At 39.0% G+C, this 22,291-nt stretch overlaps 1 protein-coding gene across 2 annotated transcripts in view; it reads left to right on the top strand.

Annotated features, from left to right (window-relative positions):
• LOC131223170 (nuclear pore complex protein NUP205) overlaps positions 1–22,291 on the top strand; it is a 72,630-nt gene that overhangs the window by 11,629 nt on the left and 38,710 nt on the right. For both annotated transcript variants that reach the window (XR_009160317.1, XM_058218483.1), the window contains exons 3-15: positions 483–557; positions 663–767; positions 899–1,009; positions 1,320–1,479; positions 2,822–2,907; positions 3,124–3,246; positions 3,369–3,596; positions 5,312–5,401; positions 7,896–8,045; positions 20,037–20,153; positions 20,234–20,440; positions 21,798–21,899; positions 21,974–22,117. Coding sequence is in view for 1 of the 2 variants with exons in the window: in XM_058218483.1 (XP_058074466.1) it covers positions 483–557; positions 663–767; positions 899–1,009; positions 1,320–1,479; positions 2,822–2,907; positions 3,124–3,246; positions 3,369–3,596; positions 5,312–5,401; positions 7,896–8,045; positions 20,037–20,153; positions 20,234–20,440; positions 21,798–21,899; positions 21,974–22,117 (1,698 nt within the window). In the remaining variant the exon portion in view is untranslated. The remainder of the gene's footprint in view (positions 1–482; positions 558–662; positions 768–898; positions 1,010–1,319; positions 1,480–2,821; positions 2,908–3,123; positions 3,247–3,368; positions 3,597–5,311; positions 5,402–7,895; positions 8,046–20,036; positions 20,154–20,233; positions 20,441–21,797; positions 21,900–21,973; positions 22,118–22,291) is intronic.

Raw genomic sequence — 22,291 nt, 5'->3', positions numbered from 1 at the left:
GAAAAGAAGCATCCTCACATGTGAAATCCGCGATCAAATGAGTTGGGTTATGTGCCACAACTAATGCCCCTTGAAATTATTATTAGAGCTAAAACTATTTAAAAAGTCAATATGAATCTTTAGATTCTATACATAACAATATGAAATGAAATAAATTGAAAAGTTGTGCATGGAATCTCCAAATATGTGCCTAGGTGTTTTGGACGTTCCAGCGGAAGTTGCTCCTAGAGCCTTTTAACTACACTGCATAAGGGACCCTCCTGATGTACGGATTGAATCTCATACCTAAGTGCCATGTTGGCACATGTGGTGGTGTACATGCGTGTGGGCTTAGCAAGGCACATGCTTTTTAATATGAATATAGCGACTTTCTTATTAGAAATGTTCCAATGAGAGACTTTGGGTCTGGCATTTTGTAACAACTTAACCTCAGATTCTCAATGAGCCGGTTAATCGTATTTGTTTGAACGATGTAATTTCAGGCCCTAAAATTGAGTGACGATCTCAATCTCAATGAAGTTGACTGTGTTGGCCTTCTTGTTTATGCTAATCAGGAGGTAATTTTCAAAATTTCTTTTGATATTTTGTTTATTTTGATTTATCAGTTGCCTAGCATTCTTTTTTTTAAATATTTTTTTTTCCATTTATTTGTTTTAATGCAGTGGGGTTTATCGGGGCGAGAACCACTGGAGATTTTGCGTCTTGCAGCAGGGCTATGGTATACAGAGAGAAGAGATCTGATAACTGCTCTCTACACTCTTTTACGGGTAGGATATGAATAGTTTTATTCTTTTGATTACAGACATTTATTCGCAAGCTGACCCAAGTATTCTATGACGGTAATGATGATATGTGCATATTTGATTAATTATCGGTGTTATGCCTGTGGTTCTTTTAGGCTGTTGTTCTTGACCAAGGACTTGAAGCTGATCTTGTCGCTGACATTCAGAAGCATTTGGAAGATCTATTTAGTTCTGGTCTCAGGCAACGGCTGATTACACTTATTAAGGTTCATTCCTTTCCATACTATCATTATCTTGTTTGGAACTTTGAGGTCTTGCTTGTTTATAGATTTGTGCATCTTAATCATGTACATCCTCTTTGAGGGCATTGCAGGCATGGATTTCATCAATTGGACACTGTTGAATATTATTCTTTACTTTCTGATATTTTCATGTTTGGTTTTGAAATTTGGTAATATGTTGCAGTATTGACTATCGATTTTCCTTCATGTGTGGTGACAATGGTTTTTTGTGAGTTTTCTTCTGATATTTTTGACTGTTTATCTAGTTACAATTGGTTTTTAACTGTACTTGTAGGAACTAAATCGGGAAGAACCTGCTGGTTTGGGAGGGCCCCATGCTGAGCGCTATGTTCTTGATTCAAGAGGTGCTCTCGTGGAACGGCGAGCAGTGGTTTGTAGGGAAAGGCTCAGCCTTGGTCATTGCCTTGTGCTCTCTGTCCTCGTCATGCGAATGAGTAAGTTACAGTAGTTACACTTCAAGCTCCTTCACTGAACTTGCTATGATGCTTGGTGGCATATGTTTTGAAGGTCCCTGGATGAGTGAAGAATGCCTAAAGCTTTGCACCTTGCTGTTTTCAGGAGTACACCAATGTTGATTAGTAGTTTTATTCTGAATTGGTTCTGAGGATTTCTTTTGTACTTTGACTTCTACCATTGTATATGAAGTTATGAACATCAACTCTTTGGATGCTTGAATTCATCCAACAGGGAAGTAAAAGGCTTGTCAAACAATGTCTCCATCCCTATCTCTGTAATTAACTTGTTATTTTTTTTGAAACGAATAATTAACTTGTTATTGGCCACATGATTTGTTTAACTTGTTCTCTGGCTTTTGTTGCATTGAAATGTCCTTTGATAATATTGAGGAAATGTGTTATGTAACAATCGTCGTTTCTTTCCCATGAACTTCAGGTGTACCCTTTGTGAGGACAAACTTGGTTCTGAAAAACCATATAATCTTTTGAAAATTACAATTGTCACCTGCCAAAATCAAGAAATATGTCAACTTGTCTGTTCCTTATTTTTGTTTGCTTAAGTTAGATGCACATAGGGGGATTTTGGTTTTCCAATTACAGTGGTAATTGGCTGGAAATGGGTAATGATTACTTACCCCTGTAATTGTGTGGTGACATCACTTACATTTGACTGCAATGATTGCATTCTACCATTGTTTGTTTTACAGGGGAATTACTGTAGAAATGGTAATTTTATAATGTAAAAAGGTAATGCTTACAATTTCCTTTACCTTTTTACTTTACAGGTGTATTTGACTCTCGTTTTTGGTGTCGTAATTCTCTCTTAAACAAACACATTGAAATGATAATGATGACTCATTTACTTTGAATTACACCGGAAATTGGAAAACCAAACATGCCCATAATACTTTTTTTTTTTTCGACTTCTTGGAATTTCCGATTTGGTTTGAGCATAGTGTTACACTTCATGGGTCATGTTCAATATCTTGCCTCAGCTTGTCCAAACTTCAGAAAAAGGCCACTGAAACTATTGGTTTATGCTGATGCATATTTGGAGGATTATTATCACCGGTACATACTAAACCTACCTCATCTTCACATATTCTATAAAAAGATCATTGTGATCACTGTTGCCTAGCCATTTTTGGGTTGGCTTTACAAATAATATGTAAAAAAGGTGCTGCACTAAAAAACCATGTTAGTTATGTTTTTCAGGCATCAAATTGCAGGAAGAGAATGTGCCTGTATGTTTGCTATTTTTCGCTTCAATCTAAGCGGGCTTTAATGCTCATGCACTCTTTCCAATGTGGGCTTCCTGCAGGTTCGAAAGATGTGAAAGATGTCTTCTCTGTATTAAAAGATTGTGCTGCTGAAGTTAATGATACTGTGGACATTCTAAAACTTCAGGTCTCATTTTCTTTGGTATCTCTTGGCCTATAATCCAGTGCTTTCTGTTTGGGTTTGTGCTATTTGCCTTTGCTAGCAATAGTAATGCCCTGTTCTGTTTCATACTCCCCTGAATTGTTCTTTTTCTTTTTGTGTTTGTTTACTTTTGCGAGTTAAATGCCTCTGCTAATTTGTTGATCTTTTCTAACTTGCTTTTTTGTTATTTACTCTCTGCAGATTGCATTCAGTCTTCTGTTTTCTCTCGTGATTGCATTCATGTCAGATGCTTTAAGTACAGTTCCTGATCAAGCCTCTGTCCTGTCCCATGATTTTTCTTTCAGACGCGAATTCCAGGAACTTGTAAGCTGAAGAACTGATGCTTCTAGTTTTGCCATTGATCATCCATTTAGTGTTGCCCAAATGCCTGTAACACTTCTCACTGTTTCCTTTAGTAATTATTGATGATCTTGAATTGAAATTAGGTGATGGCTACTGGAAACGATCCAACCATTGAGGGGTGTGTTAATGCTGTAAGACTTTCATGGACAGTACATTTGATGCTAACACAAGATGCAGCTACAGTGAGGGAGACTGTTTCAGGTGCTGCATCCAGTGACCTGGCAAATATATATTCTTGCCTGGAACTTGTTTCCTCAAGCAATGCTTTCCAGTTTTTACTGGATAAAGTCCTCCGAACTGCAGCATACCAGGTCTGAGTATTAAATAGAATGCAGTTATTTTAATGTTGGAGTAGATTATTCAATGGTAGGAAGATTTAGTTGTAATTTCTTTATGTAGAGGTCTTCTTTCTGTTTGTTTCCATGCACTAGATAGTCAACTTTTTAGCACGTGATGCTTTAGTGATCATGATGTTTAGTTAATTTTTCTGACACCCATCTTCATCAGTTCTGTGAGCAACAATTTCACCAAACATGTTTCATGAGATCAGCTAAATTCTCACACTTGCGCTTCAGTAACCAACCTAGAAATCATTGGATAAGGCTGTGGGCCAAGCTAACTGTTACTCATTTATATAGTCAAAGGGCACACCAAGGTTTAAAAACCCCCTCTTGGATACTTGAGTTACTTGGTTTTCCTTGAATGAGTACTCAATTGATATAAATCTTTCCAAACTTGCAAGTTTCCAGAAAGATTGATGGTCAAGTTTTTGGCAAAGGCTGCATTTGAACATTGTCTTAAGAAAGGTCATTTCCCAATACAGTCAAGGCAATTTATGGTTTAACCCTCTTTCTGTACTTGATATGAAGTTAAAGACTTTACATACTCATACTTTGCACAGAACACATTTTAACATGCTTTTTTCAGACAAAAGGTTCTGACTGCTCTTACCCTAGTATTTTGCTTAAATAATAAATAAAATTTAGTCTTACTTAGTGTTGAAATTATGCATGGTTTACACTTACCCTCTATAATGCTCCTCAATTTGTTTCGTTTTGAAACACATAAGCTTATCATTCTCTGCATTTAGCACCAATATATTTATGCGGTGAATTTTTTTATGTTTCATCAGTTGATTCTCCCTATCCGTTTTTTTTGTTGTTGTTTTTTCTTGGGGTATTTCCAATGTTCTATTAACCGGACAAGATGTCAAACTGTTTCTGTTGACAGTTCGGACCTATTGTGGACATCTCTGCTTAAAGTGCAAAAAAAAGAAAAAACAGAAAAAGAGAAAAAAAAGAGTAGGGTAAACATCCAAAATGCCTCGTCTATGCCTTCGGGCATTTTGAAGGGAGATCATGGTTGATTGCAACTGAGAGAAATGTAAACTCTTCAAGGAAACTGGTAGCAACCAGTTGTGGGTTTCAAGTCAGGTAAACCAGACCGTTCTTGTGTCTGGTTCAGTTCAACTTGGTCCAACCATCCAGCCTAGTCTAGTTTTTAGTACATTGATTATTTTGGTCATTGACAGAGATTCTTCCTTGTCTACTAGGTTCGTGCGCACTTCAGTTTGTCTTCTGTTTCCAGCTTTTGCCACAGTAATGCATTTTCTTTTGGATGTATGCTTTTTTTTTTTTCCTTCATACTCTTCATGGGGTATGGCTCTCTCTTCCATTCCACTTTCGCTGCCATTGCGTAGAGCTGTAAATGGTTTGGATTTGGTTAGGTTCATGTTGCCCTGATCCGACCTGATTTGGGTTGGGTTGACCCAACCGACATTCCAACCATTGAATTCTTTTATCTGCTCTTCACTTTCCAATTGAGATAATTTGGTGTGGTGGTCCATGTTTCTGTTAACTGTATGTCATGTTACTTTTGGGGTGGTTGGTGAATTGGACAGTCGTTGGTGAGACATTTCTCTACTGACTTTGCTACAAGTTACTAAGAATTTGTGGCATTTTTACTTTGCATATATTTTAGGGAAATCTTGACTTTGTTTTTCTTCTCCTGTCTATTATTGGTGCAGAACGATGATGAGGATATGATCTACATGTATAATGCGTATCTGCACAAGTTGATGACATGTTTCCTTTCTCATCCGCTTGCTAGAGACAAGGTCAGCTATGTTTAAGCGTTCAAAAGTTTCTCAGCTATAATTAGGATTACAACTTGCATCGGGTCGGCTTGACGGTCAACCTGAGCCCAAACTGACTGCAGAATGGGTCAGCCTGTGACTGATCCAACCCGAAACCCAACCCAAGCTCTTCAACCTGTGCCCAACCCAACTCATCATATATGTAATCCTAATCTGTCTCGGGTTGGTTCGGTTGAGTTGGCACGGATGCGGTCAGGTTTTTCAGGTTAAGTCAGGTTGGTTATGGTCCGTCCTGTTGGGAAAAAGGCAATCTGATAGCCGACTGATTATTCATTATGCCATGTATGCAGTTGGGTCACTTCGTACGGACCAAAAGCAGCTGCCTAACATTTGTTTGCTGAAATGTACTGTTTGATATTTTTAACAATACAAGGGGCACGCTTGAGTGGTTACCAGGAAGATGTGGGGCCCACTTGATGCATGGATAAAATCCAATCTGGCCATCATATGTGACACATCATACTACTAGGTGCGGAAATCAGCCTCATCCGGCACTCTAGTAGGCTAGAACACAGAACGATGTGAGACGTCACACCCACCTAGATTTACTCAGGGGCCCACCTGAATTTCAAAACAGCCTGATTTTTGGACTGACCTTCATCCAGGCCAGATGAAGGGTCTGAATGGCCTGGATTTCACATGTACAACACAGTTGGCCCTCCACACTAATCAAGGGTGAATGTTCCCTCCCAACTTGTTCCCTGTGGTGTGGCCCACATGATTCTTGGATCAGCCTGATTTTGGGGTCCTGGGGTAGAATGCACTTTCTCATATTTTATGCATGCATCACTTGGGCCCCACATCTGCCCAGTACCACCATAGCTTATGGTGGTATTGATACCATTGGAGCATGCCCAGTAAGTATATACATGTTAATATTATACATGGCTATTACCTAAAAAAAATTATACAGGCTTGGGTTTAGGTTGCTCAAGGTCTTGAGGGTTATGGTGGTATCAGGAAGATGTGGGGCCCACTTGATGCATGCATAAAATCCAATCTGTCCATCATATGGATCACATCATGCTGCTAGGTGCGAAAATCAGCCTCATCCAGCACTCTATGTAGGCCAGAACATAGGGAACAATGTGAGAGGACACACCGACCTTGATTTACTCGGGGGCCCACCTGAATTTCGAAACAGCCTATTTTTAGACTGACCTTTATCTAGGCTAGATGAACGGTCTGAATGGCCTGGATTTTGTATGTATGACATAGTTGGCCCTCCACACTAAGCAAGGGTGGATGTTCCCTCCCAACTTGTTCCCTGTGGTGTTGCCCACATGATTCCTGGATCAGCCTGATTTTAGGGCCCTCGTGTAACATGCACTTTCACATTCGATGGACAGGTTGGATTTTATGCATGCATCACTTGGGCCTCACATCTGCCCAGTACCACCGTAGCTTATGGGGGTACTGATCATGGTGTGCCATAAAGGCCGTTATGTAAAGGTAATGGTGGCAACTGTTACACGTTATGGGGTCGTAAAGGCCATAACGGCCGTTATGGAAAAAAAATGGCCTGCAAAGGTGGTTACAACCCCTGTAATGGTCTGTTAGGTCCCCCGTAAAGGCTGTACAGCCTGTACTAGTTTATTATGGGGCCGATACAGGTTTTTTGTTTTTTTTTTTTTCAAATAAAAAAACAAACGGTAATGGCTATTATGGCCCCTGCTACGATCGTTACACCCCGTATCGTAAAGGTAACGGTGGTGGCCGTTATGGACACTTTACTGTTATGGAATACCTTGGTATTGATACCATTGGAGCATGCCCAGTAAGTATATACATGTACCAGCCTCATCCAACATTCGGGTTTGGGTTGCTCAAGGCCTTGGGGGTTTGATCCCTGAGCCCAACCCGATCTGAGTCCAGTGCAACCCAACCCGATCTAGTCTTTCGGCTGGGGCAGTTGGGTTCGGGTTAAGCCTGACCCAAGTCGCACCTCTAGCTATAATTTTCATTTCTACACGGTGACAACTTTGAATCATCTTATTGCCTCAGTTTAAAACCTTGTAATTTAATTCATACCTCTTTTAAGGTCTTGAATTTGAGTTTGGTTGAGAATTTGTTAGAGTTGACCTGGAATTTGTAATAGTAAATGCTGATGGTAATTGTTTATTTGTAAACGAATAAATATTAGAAATGATGAACCAAAAGGTGAACTATTTTTTGTGTAAGAAACATTTTAAAGCAAAAGATAGTTCTACCTTTTGGGTTCACTTTTCCTCTCTTCCTACGTCAACTAATATTTGAGTCAGTAAAAGGATAAACTAATATTTTTTCTCGGTGGCAATGTTGACATATTTCTGAAGTGGGCGTTTAATATGGTGATTTTTAGGGAAAAAATTAATTTTCCTTGTTATAGGTCGTGGCACGTTTTTCTGTGATATTTCTTCCAACTTGTTTTGGTTTTACTTGTGGTATTTTCACTTTCATGAACACTGTTTGGTAGGTGAAAGAAATGAAGGAGAAGGCCATGAGTGCTCTTAGTCCATATCACACGGGCGGATCACATGACAATGATGTGAATTCACAGGAGATCATCCAAACAAAGTCTCAGCCATTTGTCTCTCTTTTGGAATTAGTTAGCGAAATCTATCAGGTCTATCAATGCCCGTTCTTTTTCTTTCTGTCATTAATTTACTCCTTGTATTCTTTTCTAATGAATTAACCATGATAGTCAGGAAGCATCTTAGCGGTAGCTCTCTCTTTTTGAATTGGTTAATCTTCAATCTTTTTCCATCTATGTAGAATCTTCTATGTTGGTCTGTAACTTCTCTATGAAATACATATGAATGTATGTGTGATATTGGTAATGCTATTCATGGGGTGGTGTGCATATAGGACTGTGTTACAATTAGAAAGTACACAGAAATTGTACCATTGCTGCATGGGTTCTGCTCTGGAATGGGATTCATAATTTCATTTGTATTATGGTTTACTGTTAGTTGCCCAACCTTGTGGTATGGTTGTTCATGTGCATCTATTGCAGACCAACATATTTAATGATTTTTTTGACTTAGTGCTGTTTCCTTCCCTCTATGGTGGAGAAGCTGGAATCAAACCTGTGAGCTCAATGTACGTTAAATAGGGGAGAAGAATTTTTAAAATGATTTCAGTAGAGTGCAAATAATAAAACCTTGCTGCTTTTATACAAGTAGCCTCAATGTCAAGTCTAAATTATTAAGTGGAGGGCTCCAATTGGGCTTCGGAACCTTTGAAACTCAGCTTCATTTTGAATAAGGAGTTGAATGCTAGGATAAAATGTTTTGTTTTCCTTTGTGTCTAAAGTTGTAAAGAGGTTTGCCTCATCTCTTGCGAAAGTGGGGTTGCAGTGAAGTTTGATCGACATTGGGATTTGGGAGTTCCCTCTTGTTGATGTAATTTCTCTCTTTTGAATAAAATTTTATTTTGCTATCAAAACAAAACGGCACCGTCTGGTCATCAAGCTGGCCACCCCTGTACAAAAATAAGGGATTGTTAAGTAACTTACCAATTGTTTACATTCAACATACTGGTGTGTTCTCACTGCTGGACTGATTTGTGTATCACCTCATTTTCAAGGTGAGGCCTGTATTATGCACTGCTCAGATTCGCCACAAACTTCACATTTAAATGTTGCATATGGGGGTGGCATAGTGAATGTTTTAAGACCTGGACTGGACAGTGGGCTGTTCTTTTGAGCAATTCGGTCCAATTGCTGGCCCCACTGATCAGACATGTTGACCTGTTTTAGCCTGGGAAACTAATTAATTTGGATGGACTCAAATTAACAGAATGAGCAAATAATAGGGATTTCGCATAGTGGTGATTATTTTTTGAAGTAGAGGTGTGTTCAGAGTTCAGACTTCACCCATGGCATTACATTTTGTAAGGAAAATTGTTGACCACCTTTGTCAAGCCAGGTTTGTGGGGAACCACCCCTTTTTCATGGCCAGTTCTGGTCAAAACCAGCAGGGCTGTCAACGGGCTGGGCCTGGGGTTGGCTTCGGGCTAGATTTTGAACTGTTTGGGTCAGGCTTGACTGGCCGGGCCTATTCAAAATTTTGATTTTGCCAGGTCCGAGCCTAGCCCATTGACAGCCCTAAAACCGGTTCAGACATTTGAGCAAACCTTGTATGGTTGGATGCAGGGTTAATTTGTGTTACTTTTTTTGGGCATTAGCTGGTTAGGTCTTTCAGTCTCTCATATATTATTCTTTCGTTTTTTCCAGGTTATGTTTTTAAGATGTGTTCCCTGAATTTACCATGGTTTGTTGGTTGGTGAATGCATGTGTAATAGCTAAATGACTTGTAGTTTTGGTTTTCCTTTCGGGGTCATACAAACATTGAAACGCCCTTGTGGCCTCTTGGCTTCTCATCTGTGTTGCATTGACATGGGTACCGGTGTCTGACATGCACTAGCAACTTGATTTGCCAAAGTTAAAAATCTAGATTTTCTGACTAATAAATATAGAAAAAAATTATATAAAGACCTATAAAGAAATATTAGAAAAAGGAAAAAAGCCAATTAACTAAAAAATTCTAAGCATGCAACATCTATACTTGTGATACATCTGCTAGAGATGGAGTGTTAGGAGCATGGTGTGCCATAACGGCCGTTACAGGGCCGTAAATGCCATTACATAAAGGTAATGGTGGCGACCGTTGCATGTTATATGGTCGTAATGGCCGTTATAGAAAAAAATGGCCCATAATGACTGTTACAGCTCCCGTAACAACCCATTATGCCCCCTGTAAAGGCTGTAACAGTCTATTACGGGGCTGATAGAGGTTTTTCAGGTTTTTTTTATTTTTTATTTTTTATTTTTATTTTTTATAAATAAATAAATAAAAAAAGAGACTGTAATAGCCGTTACAACCCGTATCGTAAAGGTAACAATGGTGACCATTATGGCCCCACCGTTATCGTTACGAAAAACCTTGGTTAGGAGGGTTATATTCAGGGCCTCCTTGCCAGCCTTGGTGCGTCCTTGTTTTTTATTATTATTATTATAATTTTTTCATTCAAAAGAGAAAACATGATGCATTTATTTTTGCATTCTATAACTGTAGTTGCATTTAATGTGCATGGAATAAAATGTTACATTTGCACTTTTTATATAAAGTGATGTGGGATGGGTCCACCGAGCAATTCCCTGAGTGATACAAGGGACCATTTTGCAATTTAGAGAGTAATAAAAGGGATTGTTTCGCAATTAAAGGGACCGCTTATGCCCAAATCATAGTTTTTTTTTTTTTTTTCAAAATTCAATAGTTAAATTGTCCTTGTCATGCTCTGAATCGATCATCTGTTGAATGAATCTGAAAGATTTCTTTTTGGTTTTCCCGTTGTTTTTCCTTGTGGATTCAAGGACGGTTCTTGGGTAGAAGACGAAGATCTTCTCCCTTCTTTTGCACTACCGCTACGTTAAGTGGTATTGGATTGACAACCGCAACTTTGTTGACTGTGCTTGTGGGAATCAAGCCATGATGGTGGCGACGTTCAAGGTTTATCAATGAGAAAACCAACTGCCAATGCAAGAGATGCAAGCGTCGATCGAATGGTTGATGGAAGCTATAGATCGCCTCCAAGTTCGTGATTACGATAGGCCTTAGATCGTCTAAGAGTCTCGCGATCGTCCTGTTCGTGGTAACGCACCTATAATTTCACGTGAGCCACATGCCCATGGGGAAGACTATAGCGACGAACCCGAAAGGGTTATCCCTAGAGGGTGAGGCGGTGCTACATGATAGCAAGATTTCAATGTGAAGGTGGATCTTTTGAGTTTCAATGGTTACCTCCACATTGAGGATTTTCTTGATTAGCTCCTGTAAGTTGAATGACTCTTTGACTATATGGAGATTCCAGAAGAGAAGAAGGTTAAGCTTGTGACATACAAACTTAGGGGTGGAGAATTAGCTTGGTGGGACCAGATGCAACTCTCATGAACTCACTAGGGAAAAGCGTCCATCCGTACTTGGCAAAGAATGAAACAGTTGATGGGTGGGAGGTTTCTTCTGCCAACTATGACCAAATATTGTTCCAGCAATACCAGAATGGTAGACAAGGAAACTGATTTGTGAGGGAGTATGTGGAAGAATTTTATCAATTATCCTCATGCAATGACTTGGCAGAAATCGGGTCGCAATAAGTGGTGAGGTTCATAGGAGGACTATGATTGGCTATATAGGATTGGGTTTTGTAGCAACCAATCTAGGCCTTGGTTGATTATTGGGAGAAATTAAATGACTAGTAAGAGCCCTGCAGTCATTGAACCGGCAAATGGCTACTGCACAAGACACAAGGAACATTCCTTTGAGGGATCAATCTGGGGGTTCGATAGCCATAGATTGCGATTTGTGAAGTGCGCCAACCAAGCGGACTAGAGGCTCGACAATGGCAAAAAAAGAAGAAGATAATCTCTATGCTTCACCCCAACCTACTAAGTGCTACAGCTGTGGTGAGTCTAGGCTTCGTTCTAACCAGTGTCCCTAGAGGAAAGTGGTGAATCTGATAGGGATAGGAGAGCCAGAATCTGAGGAAGATCATCCTATGCAAGAGGAACAATATGAAGGAGACCGAACATATATGTGCTGCCTAACCATTAGGAATATTTTGGAAGAGCCAAATGAGATCGAACATATATGTGCTTTAGTGATGAAGGGTGAAAAAATAAAGGCAACAAGTTTTGGGTCAACTTGAAAGTGCTAACCGAAGTCAAAGAAAACTTGAAGCACTTGCTGTGGCGGAAATGGTTACGAACTCCATTCCCCCTCAAGTGCGATATTTGCTAGAGGCATGTTGCAGTTTATCTCTTGAAGAATATTACGCCTACCCAATTAGGCATGGCAACGTCAGGATTTCCTCACATCTGGAAGTGAATATCGACAAAGTTCTATTAGATGCCATGAGCCAAAAAGAGGGGCTGATAACCCATCTTCTCAAATGGATTGGAGGAGGTATGGTTCCTATTATCGGGTATTATGTTGGAGCTCTGATTCAAGGATTTCTTCGTTGCAGTTGGCTCATGTGTGGGGGAGGTGGTGGCCATTAATCTGGCTACAGAGGATGGTGATGAGTTAGGAGTGGCCAGAATCTATATCAGAAGGAAGAAAAGGGGTTGGGTGTCCAGCATTAATCCCGGTGGTGGTGGGCGACATCAAGTTGGAGCTTTGGATTCAGAGAGAGAACTATGCTGGATAGATTCTTGGTTTCTGCAAGTTGGATTGACAAGTTCTCAATGGCATCTCAACGTGGTCTCCCTAGGACAATATCAGACCATTGACCCATTGTCGTGGAGACTAAATAAGAAAATCTGGGCCCCAAAGCCTTTCTGATTTGAAGCATTTTGACTAGAGATAGATTGTTTTAGGCAGTTGGTAGCTGATTGGTGGTCGTCTTTCTCGATGGAGGGATATGGCGGATTCACGCTAAGTAGAAAATTAAAAATTTTGAACGAAACAATTAAAGTTAGGTACAAAGAGGTACTCAGTACGCGAGAGGCAGAATTCGACCGCATGGCGGAAGAAATTCATGAGCTGGACTTACTAGAAGAGAGGGAAGGTTTGTCGGCAAAGAATATAGCAAAAAGGGATCATTAATTTTGACATATGCAATTCAGTCTAAGGAAGAGGAAATTAAATGGCGGTAGAGATCGAGAGCCGTGTGGCTCAAAGAAGGTGATAAGAACAATAGGTTTTTTCATAGTATTGCTAGCGCTTGGGCCCGTGCTAACAATATTTCTAGCTTGGTGGTGGATGGCTCGACCTGCTTGGACAAAAGAAAAATATGTGAAACAATTGTGAACTTCTATAGGAATCTTTTATCGGGTGATCAATGGGACTGCCCCTGTTTGGATAATTTAGAGTTTCAAGAATTACCTCGCGCGGATGCTAATTCTTTAGGTGTGCCGTTCTCGGAGGTGTGGGCCGCGATTAGTGCAATGTGCAAGGACAAGCTCCAACATTGGATGGGTATCCTATTATGTTCTTCCAGAAATTTTGGCATGTGGTGAAGAAGGATGTAATGGACTTCGTCATAGAGTTTTATGATCACGGTCATTTATCTGTTGAGTTGGGGGGGGGGGGGCAAAATCTGAAAGATTTCAGGCCCGTCGACTTAATTAGAGGTTCCTACAAGATTCTCACTAAAATTCTGGCTTCTAGGCTAAAAAAAGTTCTCTCCAAGGTTACATCGGTGGACAAATTTCGATAGCGCGCTCATAGCCCATGAATGCATCAACGCCAGGAATAGGGAAAAGAAAAGTGGGATAGTTTGCAAGTTGGATATTGAGAAGGAATATGACCATATCGATTGGCAATTCCCGAATTATATGTTTTTCAGATTGGGTTGCTGGTCTAAGTAGAGGAGATGGATTAGGTCTTGTGTCCAATTCGCTTCTTTCTCTATCTTAGTTAACAAATCACCAAAAGGTTTTTTCAGAACCTCTATGGGTTTCCGTCAGGGAGATCCTTTATCGCCATATTTGTTTGTGGTGATTGGGGAGGCACTTAGAAGGATGCTTCAGAAAGGAGCGGAAAATGGGCTTTTCAGTGGGTTCATGCCGACACTTTTTGGACCTTAGATTACTCATCTCTAATATGCAGATGATACACTTCTCTTCTATGATGCAGACGTGGCCTCAATTGACAATCTAAGAATGATAACGATTTGCTTTGAAGTGGTGTTGGGTCTGAATGTTAATGTAGCTAAATCTGAGATGTAGTGTATTAAGGTTGGTGAAGAGGAGCTGCGGCGGTTCGCGAATATATTTAGTTGTAAAGCAGGGTCATTTCCTCCACATACCTCGGATTACCTCGTTGCATCGGGAAGCCAACAAAACATCTGTGAGACTGGGTGATTGAAAGAATTGAGAGGAAGTTGATTAGTTGGAAATGTTGATATCTTTCTTTGGGCGAGCACTTAACCCTAATCAAGAAGACTTTTTCCAATATGCCCATATACTTCATGTCTCTTTTCAAATGTCCCAAGTCGGTTCTGGATAGGCTTGAGAAGTTGAGAAGAGAATTTTTATGGAAATGTGCCAATGATAGCAGGAAGTTCCATCTCCTTAGGCGGGATGAGGTCTGCCAGCCAATACAAGTGGAGGGTGCCGATATAAGAAAGTTTGAGTGATATGAATCTCACTCTCCTAGGGTCGTGGATTTGGAGGTTTGGTTCGGAACCTGAAAGACTGGATAGTGGTGGCGGCAAAGAAATATGGTGTAACTGGGGATGGTTGGTTTGTGAAAAAATCTTATCTATATAGAACCTCAAGCATTTGGAAGGCAGTCGCATTGACAAAACATTTGGTTTGTAAGGGAATTTGCTTTCTTCTTGGGCAATGTGAAACACATTCGGTTCTAGGTGGATGTTTGGTGTGACAATATTGCCCTTCCAGATCTTTTCCCTAGAGTGGCCTCTATTTCTACTGATTGATTCATCTCGGTTGCGGATTGTTTCTATGTTTGCGGCGGCCATGTAGTTTGGAATCCACCTTGCCGAAGGAATTTGTTCGATGATGAGTGCGAGGAGCTTATTGGGCTGCTTCATCTCCTTGAGGATCTTGGTCCTTCATGTTAGGAAGATGATTTTATGATTTGGATGGTGCATCCCTTCGGCAAATTTTCTGTTGGATCGTTCTTTCATATACTTAGTTCGTTACATCTAACCCCCCGTTCCTTGCACCTTTATCATCATTGGTTTTATGGAGCTCCTTCTCGGGTGGCGGTTTTCGCTTTGTGGGCCGAAAGAGGATACTCGTTAGAATTATCTCCAATATTATTGAAATATCTCTGATATTATCGAAATATATCTGATATTATCTTTATCTCCAGCTCAACGATACCGATAACACCGGTAGCAATACCGATAACGTTGGTAGTATCAGAAATTCCAGGTATTAGCAATGTATCGCCAAGTATCACCAATTTATCAATATCACTAATGTAATCATCAATATTTTTATCTATGTAAATTCTAGGTGCCGCTTGTATTGCCAATGCATCAATATCGCTAATGTATCGCCAATACTTTTGACTATGTAAATTCTTGGTAATGCTTGTATCATAAGTGTATCAACGATATTTCAATAATATCGCCAACGTATTGATATCATCAAAATTTTGTTTATTAGAAAAAAAGTTATTTCATATTTTTTTTCATGGGCACATGATTTTATGTAGTGTTCAATTTCTCATTGATAATATTGATAATATTTTGATATTATCGGTATCGCAACATGCACGATATTGAGAGCACAATCTTTCGTTTCCTTTCCAATTGTTGATGATTTTTTGATGAAATATCATGTGTTGTTGATATTTTGCAATATCAATGGATGCTTGGATGGTAAAATATGTTGGATGGGATAGTTAGACTGATTTCTTATAACAACACATGCTTTTAAGGCCCCATTAAATGGAAACTTATTATGTGTGCATTCATTTTGCAATTATTATTAATATTTTAATTTCTAAATATGTAAATATGTACATTTTAACATCTCTTGAGGTTTCGCTGAAAATTCCACCGTTTTTCCCATGTTTTCCCGCATTTCCGATTATTAACGATATTATTGCCGATATCGATATTGTTGCTATATCCCCGGCCAACGAAACTTGTAGTGATATCGATACTTCGAACACTGCTCACGGTGGATAATCTGCAAAGGTCTTTTGTCCTTCCAAACATGTCTTATGTGTATGAAGGATGTGGAGTCGATTGATCATCTTTTCATCCATTGCCCCTATTGCCAGGAGTGTGTGGGAGCAATATTTGTGTTTATTTAGTTCCGCTTGGGTGATGCCAAATTCAATGGCTGATTTCTTTTGGGCGTGGCATAGGGGTGGAGTCGGCAAGGCAGGCAAAGCGGTGTGGAGTTTAACTCTCATGGCTGTCCTTTGGGCGATTTGTGGTGCCAGGAATGGGTGTTGCTTTAAAAATGAGAAAGTGAGTGTTGAAGGTGTCATTCGGAGAGTAAATTTTCTAGCTGAAGTTGGGCTGTATATGTTAAAGATATTTCTAGCTAACATCCTCCGTTTTTAAGCTGTTCCTTTTGGGTTGTATTCTTTTCTCGCTTCTATGAGTTTTTTTATATAATAAAGTTGTTAACTCTAAAAAAAGTTACTGATTTTAAGAGTATGTTTTTCTTTTTGAAAAACATAAAAGAGTAATTTATGGGAGTGGAGAGATTGATGAGGATGTTGGTTAAGATTACTGACCAAGAAGTTTCTGAAAATGATTACTATTGATACCTTGGGTCAGTAATTTATGGGAGTGGAGAGATTGATAAGGATGTTGCCCATAGAATTCAAGTTGGGTGGAATAAATGGAGATGTGCTTGTAGAGTTTTATTTGATTGTTGTGTACCATTCAAACTGAAAGGGAAAATTTCTAGGATAGCTATAAGACCAGCCATGCTTTATGGGACATATTGTTGGGCAGGATAGGTGTAGCTGAAATGAAGATGTTGGTATGGATGAGTGGCAAGACAAGGATATAATTAGAAATGAATGCATTGGAGGGAACTTAGGAGTAGCACCAATAGGTAATTAGATGAGGGAATAGACTTGGATGGTCTGGCAATGTGCAACGGAGGCCAAGAACTGCACCAGTTAGGAGTGAGTTGGTGCAAGTTGAAGGCTTTAAAATGGCAAGCAGAAGGCCCAAAAGGACATGGATGGAGGTAGTAGAAAGACTTGATGAACTATGGTGTAACTGAAGGTCTAACCCATGATAGAATGGATTGGCATAACGGGATTCATATAGCCAACCCCAATTAATTGGGAAGGCTTAGATGATGATGATCATGAACATATACATTTTTAGTATATTTTTAATTTTTTGGTTATTTTAATATATATATATATATATATATATATATATATATATATATATATTTTCTGTAAACAAAAAAGTGGCTAATCTGTATATTGGCCTGCAAGTGGCATCATATAATTTTTCCATACTCACATTTGAACTGGTTGAAAACAGTAGAATTTTTATTTCCCCAATTTCTTTCATTTTTTGCCATTCTCGGCGAAACTTGCCTCAAATCCACTTCATTGCATTTAAATAATGCATATATATGGATTTGCAAGCTGTTTATGGAAAAGAAACAAATTTAAATGGAATGAACAAACTTTTCTCATGAATGGGTCCTAGCTTGTATTTACTCTTTGGTTGTGATTTCTCCACCAAAAACAAGATTTCTTGTGAAACAATTTGTGGAATTGTCAAAATGCATCAATATTTCCATTTCTCCAAATTTTTTTAGGAGAAATCTTTTATATATATATATATATATATATATATATATATATATTAAATTTACTATTTTGATTTTTTCTGTGAATTTCACTTGATTTTCACTGTGTATCATTGATACAATGTAAATTTGTTAATGGGCATGTGAGACATGTCATGATATCAAAAACTATTGCAAGATAAGTGCGGCATCACATGTGGTACAATGTTTTTATTTTTATTTTTAAAAACTTCTCTCGTATCTTGTATTGGTGACTTGCGATATTGACAGTTTTGGCTGTTACCATCAATACGTTGAACATTATAGACAACCATTATCACTTTGCCTTCACGGAAGCCTCAATTAGAAAGACTGGTTTGCATGGAAAGGACCTATTATTTTGCTTGAACCAAATCATCCATGGTTTGGCAAGAAGAGCCAGCCACCATAAAATCTTCCTTTTTCTACTGCTGCAACCAGAATGCCGTGGCCAAAAAAAGTCTCCCATGGCTCCTGATGTTAACAAAATGACCAGGGTTGTTTGGGAGCTGGAAATGGTTGGAAACGAAATCAGTTTCCACGGAGATGGTGTTTTATGCTATTCATATTATAAAAGTAGTTGTGGAAATTGATTGTCATTATTATGCTTTTCTGCCAAAAATAAGTGAATTGATATCTCCGCCCAAAGCTAATCCACGAGCATTTTCACGATAATGAGAGATGATGCCTTTCCTTGTTGATCATTGACCTTTCAACATTTCCTTGGAAGTCAACTGTGCAAAAAGCAATGTGTATTGGATTCAAGTCTGCAGTTTTCCCTACCCATTGGATACTACTTGGGTTTTCCATATCCACAATTTGGATCCTATCCAAACAGGAGCTATATAGACCGAAGAAATTCTACAAGCTGCAATGCATGATAGGTGGTCCATCAGATTCTGTGTCCACAAAGCGCAAGATGCATGCATCAGGGATAACCATCTGTCTCCTTCTATGATCAATAGTGAGCACCTTCTTTTTCCCAACCAACCACCTGAAGTCCCAAACAATGGGAGGACCCTAGTATTTCCAGATACGGCAAATTAGGTCCATCTCTGTAGACTGAGTAGCAGTAACTGTAGTGGAATATATGCATTTTAGGGAAAAGTGACCCTGTTTCTTAGCTTTCCACATTCATCTGTCCCTTTTCCCAACAGACAGGCTTTGATTGTGGAGGATGTTCATTTGGCTACCAAACTCTTCGAGTTCCTCATCAGTAAAAGCTCAACAAGAAAGAGGAGTCCTAACCACATTGGGCAATCATCACCCCCTTTCCAGTGCTACTTTATATAGGCAAAAGGATGCCAAGCAGAGACGGCCAACCCTGCACCATGCGTCCTCCCGAAATTGGATGCAAGCACTGTCTCCTAGATAGAAAGAAATCTCCTGCCCGAAATTTGCACTTAATCATTACCTTTCATAACCACCCCCCATTCTCTATGCTAAGATTATTGTAGAGTGAACCATCCCCCATCGATAATGCCATACAACTGACCAAAATTCTCTATATGCTGCCTCCTCTTCACCAAACCTCCCCAGCCATTTTCCCGATAGAGCAGATTCATTATTTTAGGGACCAAATGCCTATCCCACAAAACTCCTTTGGCTGCCATGGTTCTCCCCCAACCTTCTTGTGTTCTTGATTCATTCATACCTCTTGCTGACATTGCCCGTATCTTGACATATGTTGACTTGTGAACACATACTGGCCTGTGGGTCTGGGTTTCGAAGGGTCCTGTAATGGAACTCTTGAATTTACCAACCAATATATAAAAATGACTTTGTCCATTTGTCCTCAACCTGCTGACGCAATCAGTTTGAATTGACCCGACATTTGGATAGTGGATACTGCTCCTTCTGAACCTTTGTTTTTTGGGAAGCCTTGTATTCATTTCACCATGTCCATGTGACCTTGACGGCTATCAGCTATGCTTCTGCTGTGCAAAAATGTATTTTTCTGTGTTATCTGGAGAACAATAATTGATTTGTGAATCATCTTTGAAGTTGATTATTTGTGAAGTTGAATGCATTAGTTCATCATGTGTGAGTGCTTGATTTATAATTTGTAGTCAGACTTGGGAGATTTTCTGGACTCGAACGGTTGAATCTATTAATCCTGTTTAAGTACTTCCTGTCTCTGCACACGGACTTGCAATAATTTTGCATCTTTTAGCATTTTTGTTAAATCTTGTCTTGTTGAATAATTCCAACACCCAATTTTATGCAGCTCTCGTAAACCATTATATGATTCTTTTTTCATGCTTTTATTCATATATCGTTTTCTGAATGTGTTGATCTTTTGTTATTGCACATAAATTTTATCAGAAGGAACCAGAGCTTCTATCTGGAAATGAGGTTTTGTGGACCTTCATAAACTTTGCTGGAGAGGATCATACCAATTTTCAGACTCTCGTCGCTTTCTTGAGAATGCTGAGTACCTTGGTAGGCCAAAATAACTTTTCATGCATGATATGGTTTATTGTGTTATCTGTACTATCGTTTGATGTGCTTTTTTACTTCAGGCTTCTAGTGAGGAAGGTGCTTCAAAAGTTTTCGAGTTACTTCAGGGGAAAGCATTCCGTTCAGTTGGATGGAATACACTGTTTGACTGTTTGTCTATTTATGACCAGAAGTTCAAACAGTCCCTCCAAAGTACTGGAACCATGTTGCATGAATTTCAGGAGGGTGATGCAAAAGCTCTTGTTGCATATCTAAGTGTTCTACAGAAGGTATTTGAGTATTTTGATATGACCCCCCCCTCTCCTACAACACACACACACACACACACGGGCGGCGTGAAATTCTTATGGAGATGGTTTCAAAACTTGTTGTTGATGGAGTAAGGTCTGGATCCATTGAACCGTGGCAAGTGTGGCATTTGTGGAAGGCTATGGACAATGTTTTAAATATCGACGATATCAACCTGTATATCCCACAATATATCTTGTATCCCACCTGTGCGATACAAAATGCATAGGTAGTGCTGATATATCCCACATGTTCGATCTAGTGAGCATTTTCAATTTCCGATCCATTTTTTTGTTGAAATTATGTTAAATTAATGTAAAATTGTTATAAATCCATTGGTTCTTCATGTTTTGCATGAAAAATCATAGAGTTGGAGCTTTGATTTTGATATCCATTGGTTCTTCATGTTCTCTATGTTTTTTTTTTTTTTCAAAATTTTCCTTTAACCAAGTATCAATTGAGACTAATTTCGAAGTATGTAGGAGTATTTGATGAAATGATCATCACATACACTCTAATTTTGAAATTTGAGTGTAGGTGGTTTGATTTGGGAAAAAATGGAGAAATTCGAAAATTCCCCAATTTCTCCCAAATTGCTTGCAATGTTGCACTCCAAACATGAAATTGAGCATGTATGAGGGCTAATCTACTGATTTGTTAATTCCTTGTCAATTTTTGAAAAATAAAAAATATTTTTAATTAAATTAATTAAATTTTTATTAAAATATTAATCTTTTTTCGAAAATTTCCTTCAACCAGCTGTCAATTGAGACTAATTTCTTAGTAGTTAGGAGTGTTTGATGAAATGATCATCACATACACTCTAAATGTCATGCATTCAATTTGAATATAGTTGCAATCGTTCAGACAGACAACGCATAACTTAGGACCTTATGCAAAGGAAACCTATTATGTGCACTCATTTCTCGAGATGTCATGAATTAAAAGTGTGTATTAATTAAGGTCTTTTTCAACAATTCCTGAAGTTTCATTGAAAAATTCAATCATTTTCCTAATGTTCCAAAAAATTGTGATAAATTACCTGATACAAACGATATATCCCATGCGATAACTGATATGTATCTGTATCCCAAGGATGCGATATGTAACGCGATACTGATATTTCGAACATTGGCTATGGATACCTTTTTAACCAAGTATAACTCTCGCATTAGCCATGTTTTACAAGAAAGCAATGAAGTGCTAGACTCCCTATCTAGGCTGGGGAGCTTGGGTTTTCCTGATTGGATCTTTTAGTCCTTAGATGAGCTTCCCATGGAGGTCCAGTCCATGATGAGTTTACTAATGGTGAACATGATCATTCAAAATGTGATGCAGGTCATGGAAAATGGAAATCCTACTGAACGAAAGAAATGGTTTCCAGATATTGAACCCTTATTTAAGCTTCTTAGTTATGAAAATGTGCCTCCTTATTTGAAGGTTAGTATTTTCAATGGACTCTTCCTTTCTTCAGATTCCTTGAAAGTGAAACATTATATAGTTTGTTCATGCAGGGAGCTTTGCGGAATACGATTGCCACTTTCATACAAGTCTCTCCTGTATTAAAGGATACTATTTGGAGTTACCTTGAGCAATATGATCTGCCAGTAGTTGTTGGGCCTCCACTAGGGAACAATGCTCAACAGATGGCTACTCCGGTATGCATTTCGGACAATACCTTGCTTATTTGTGTATGGTGAAGAAATTGCATTCTCTTATGAAATGATGACCATAAGCTGATATCTTTGGTCACACAACTTAACGATGATGAATATGCATGTAACTAAGATGATAGGAAGATTGAATTACATTGGGTTGCATGTAAGTATATC

The sequence above is a fragment of the Magnolia sinica genome, chromosome 13, assembly GCF_029962835.1.
Source record: "Magnolia sinica isolate HGM2019 chromosome 13, MsV1, whole genome shotgun sequence".
Classification (NCBI taxonomy): domain Eukaryota; kingdom Viridiplantae; phylum Streptophyta; class Magnoliopsida; order Magnoliales; family Magnoliaceae; genus Magnolia; species Magnolia sinica.
This window is presented reverse-complemented; position numbering and strand designations above follow the sequence as displayed.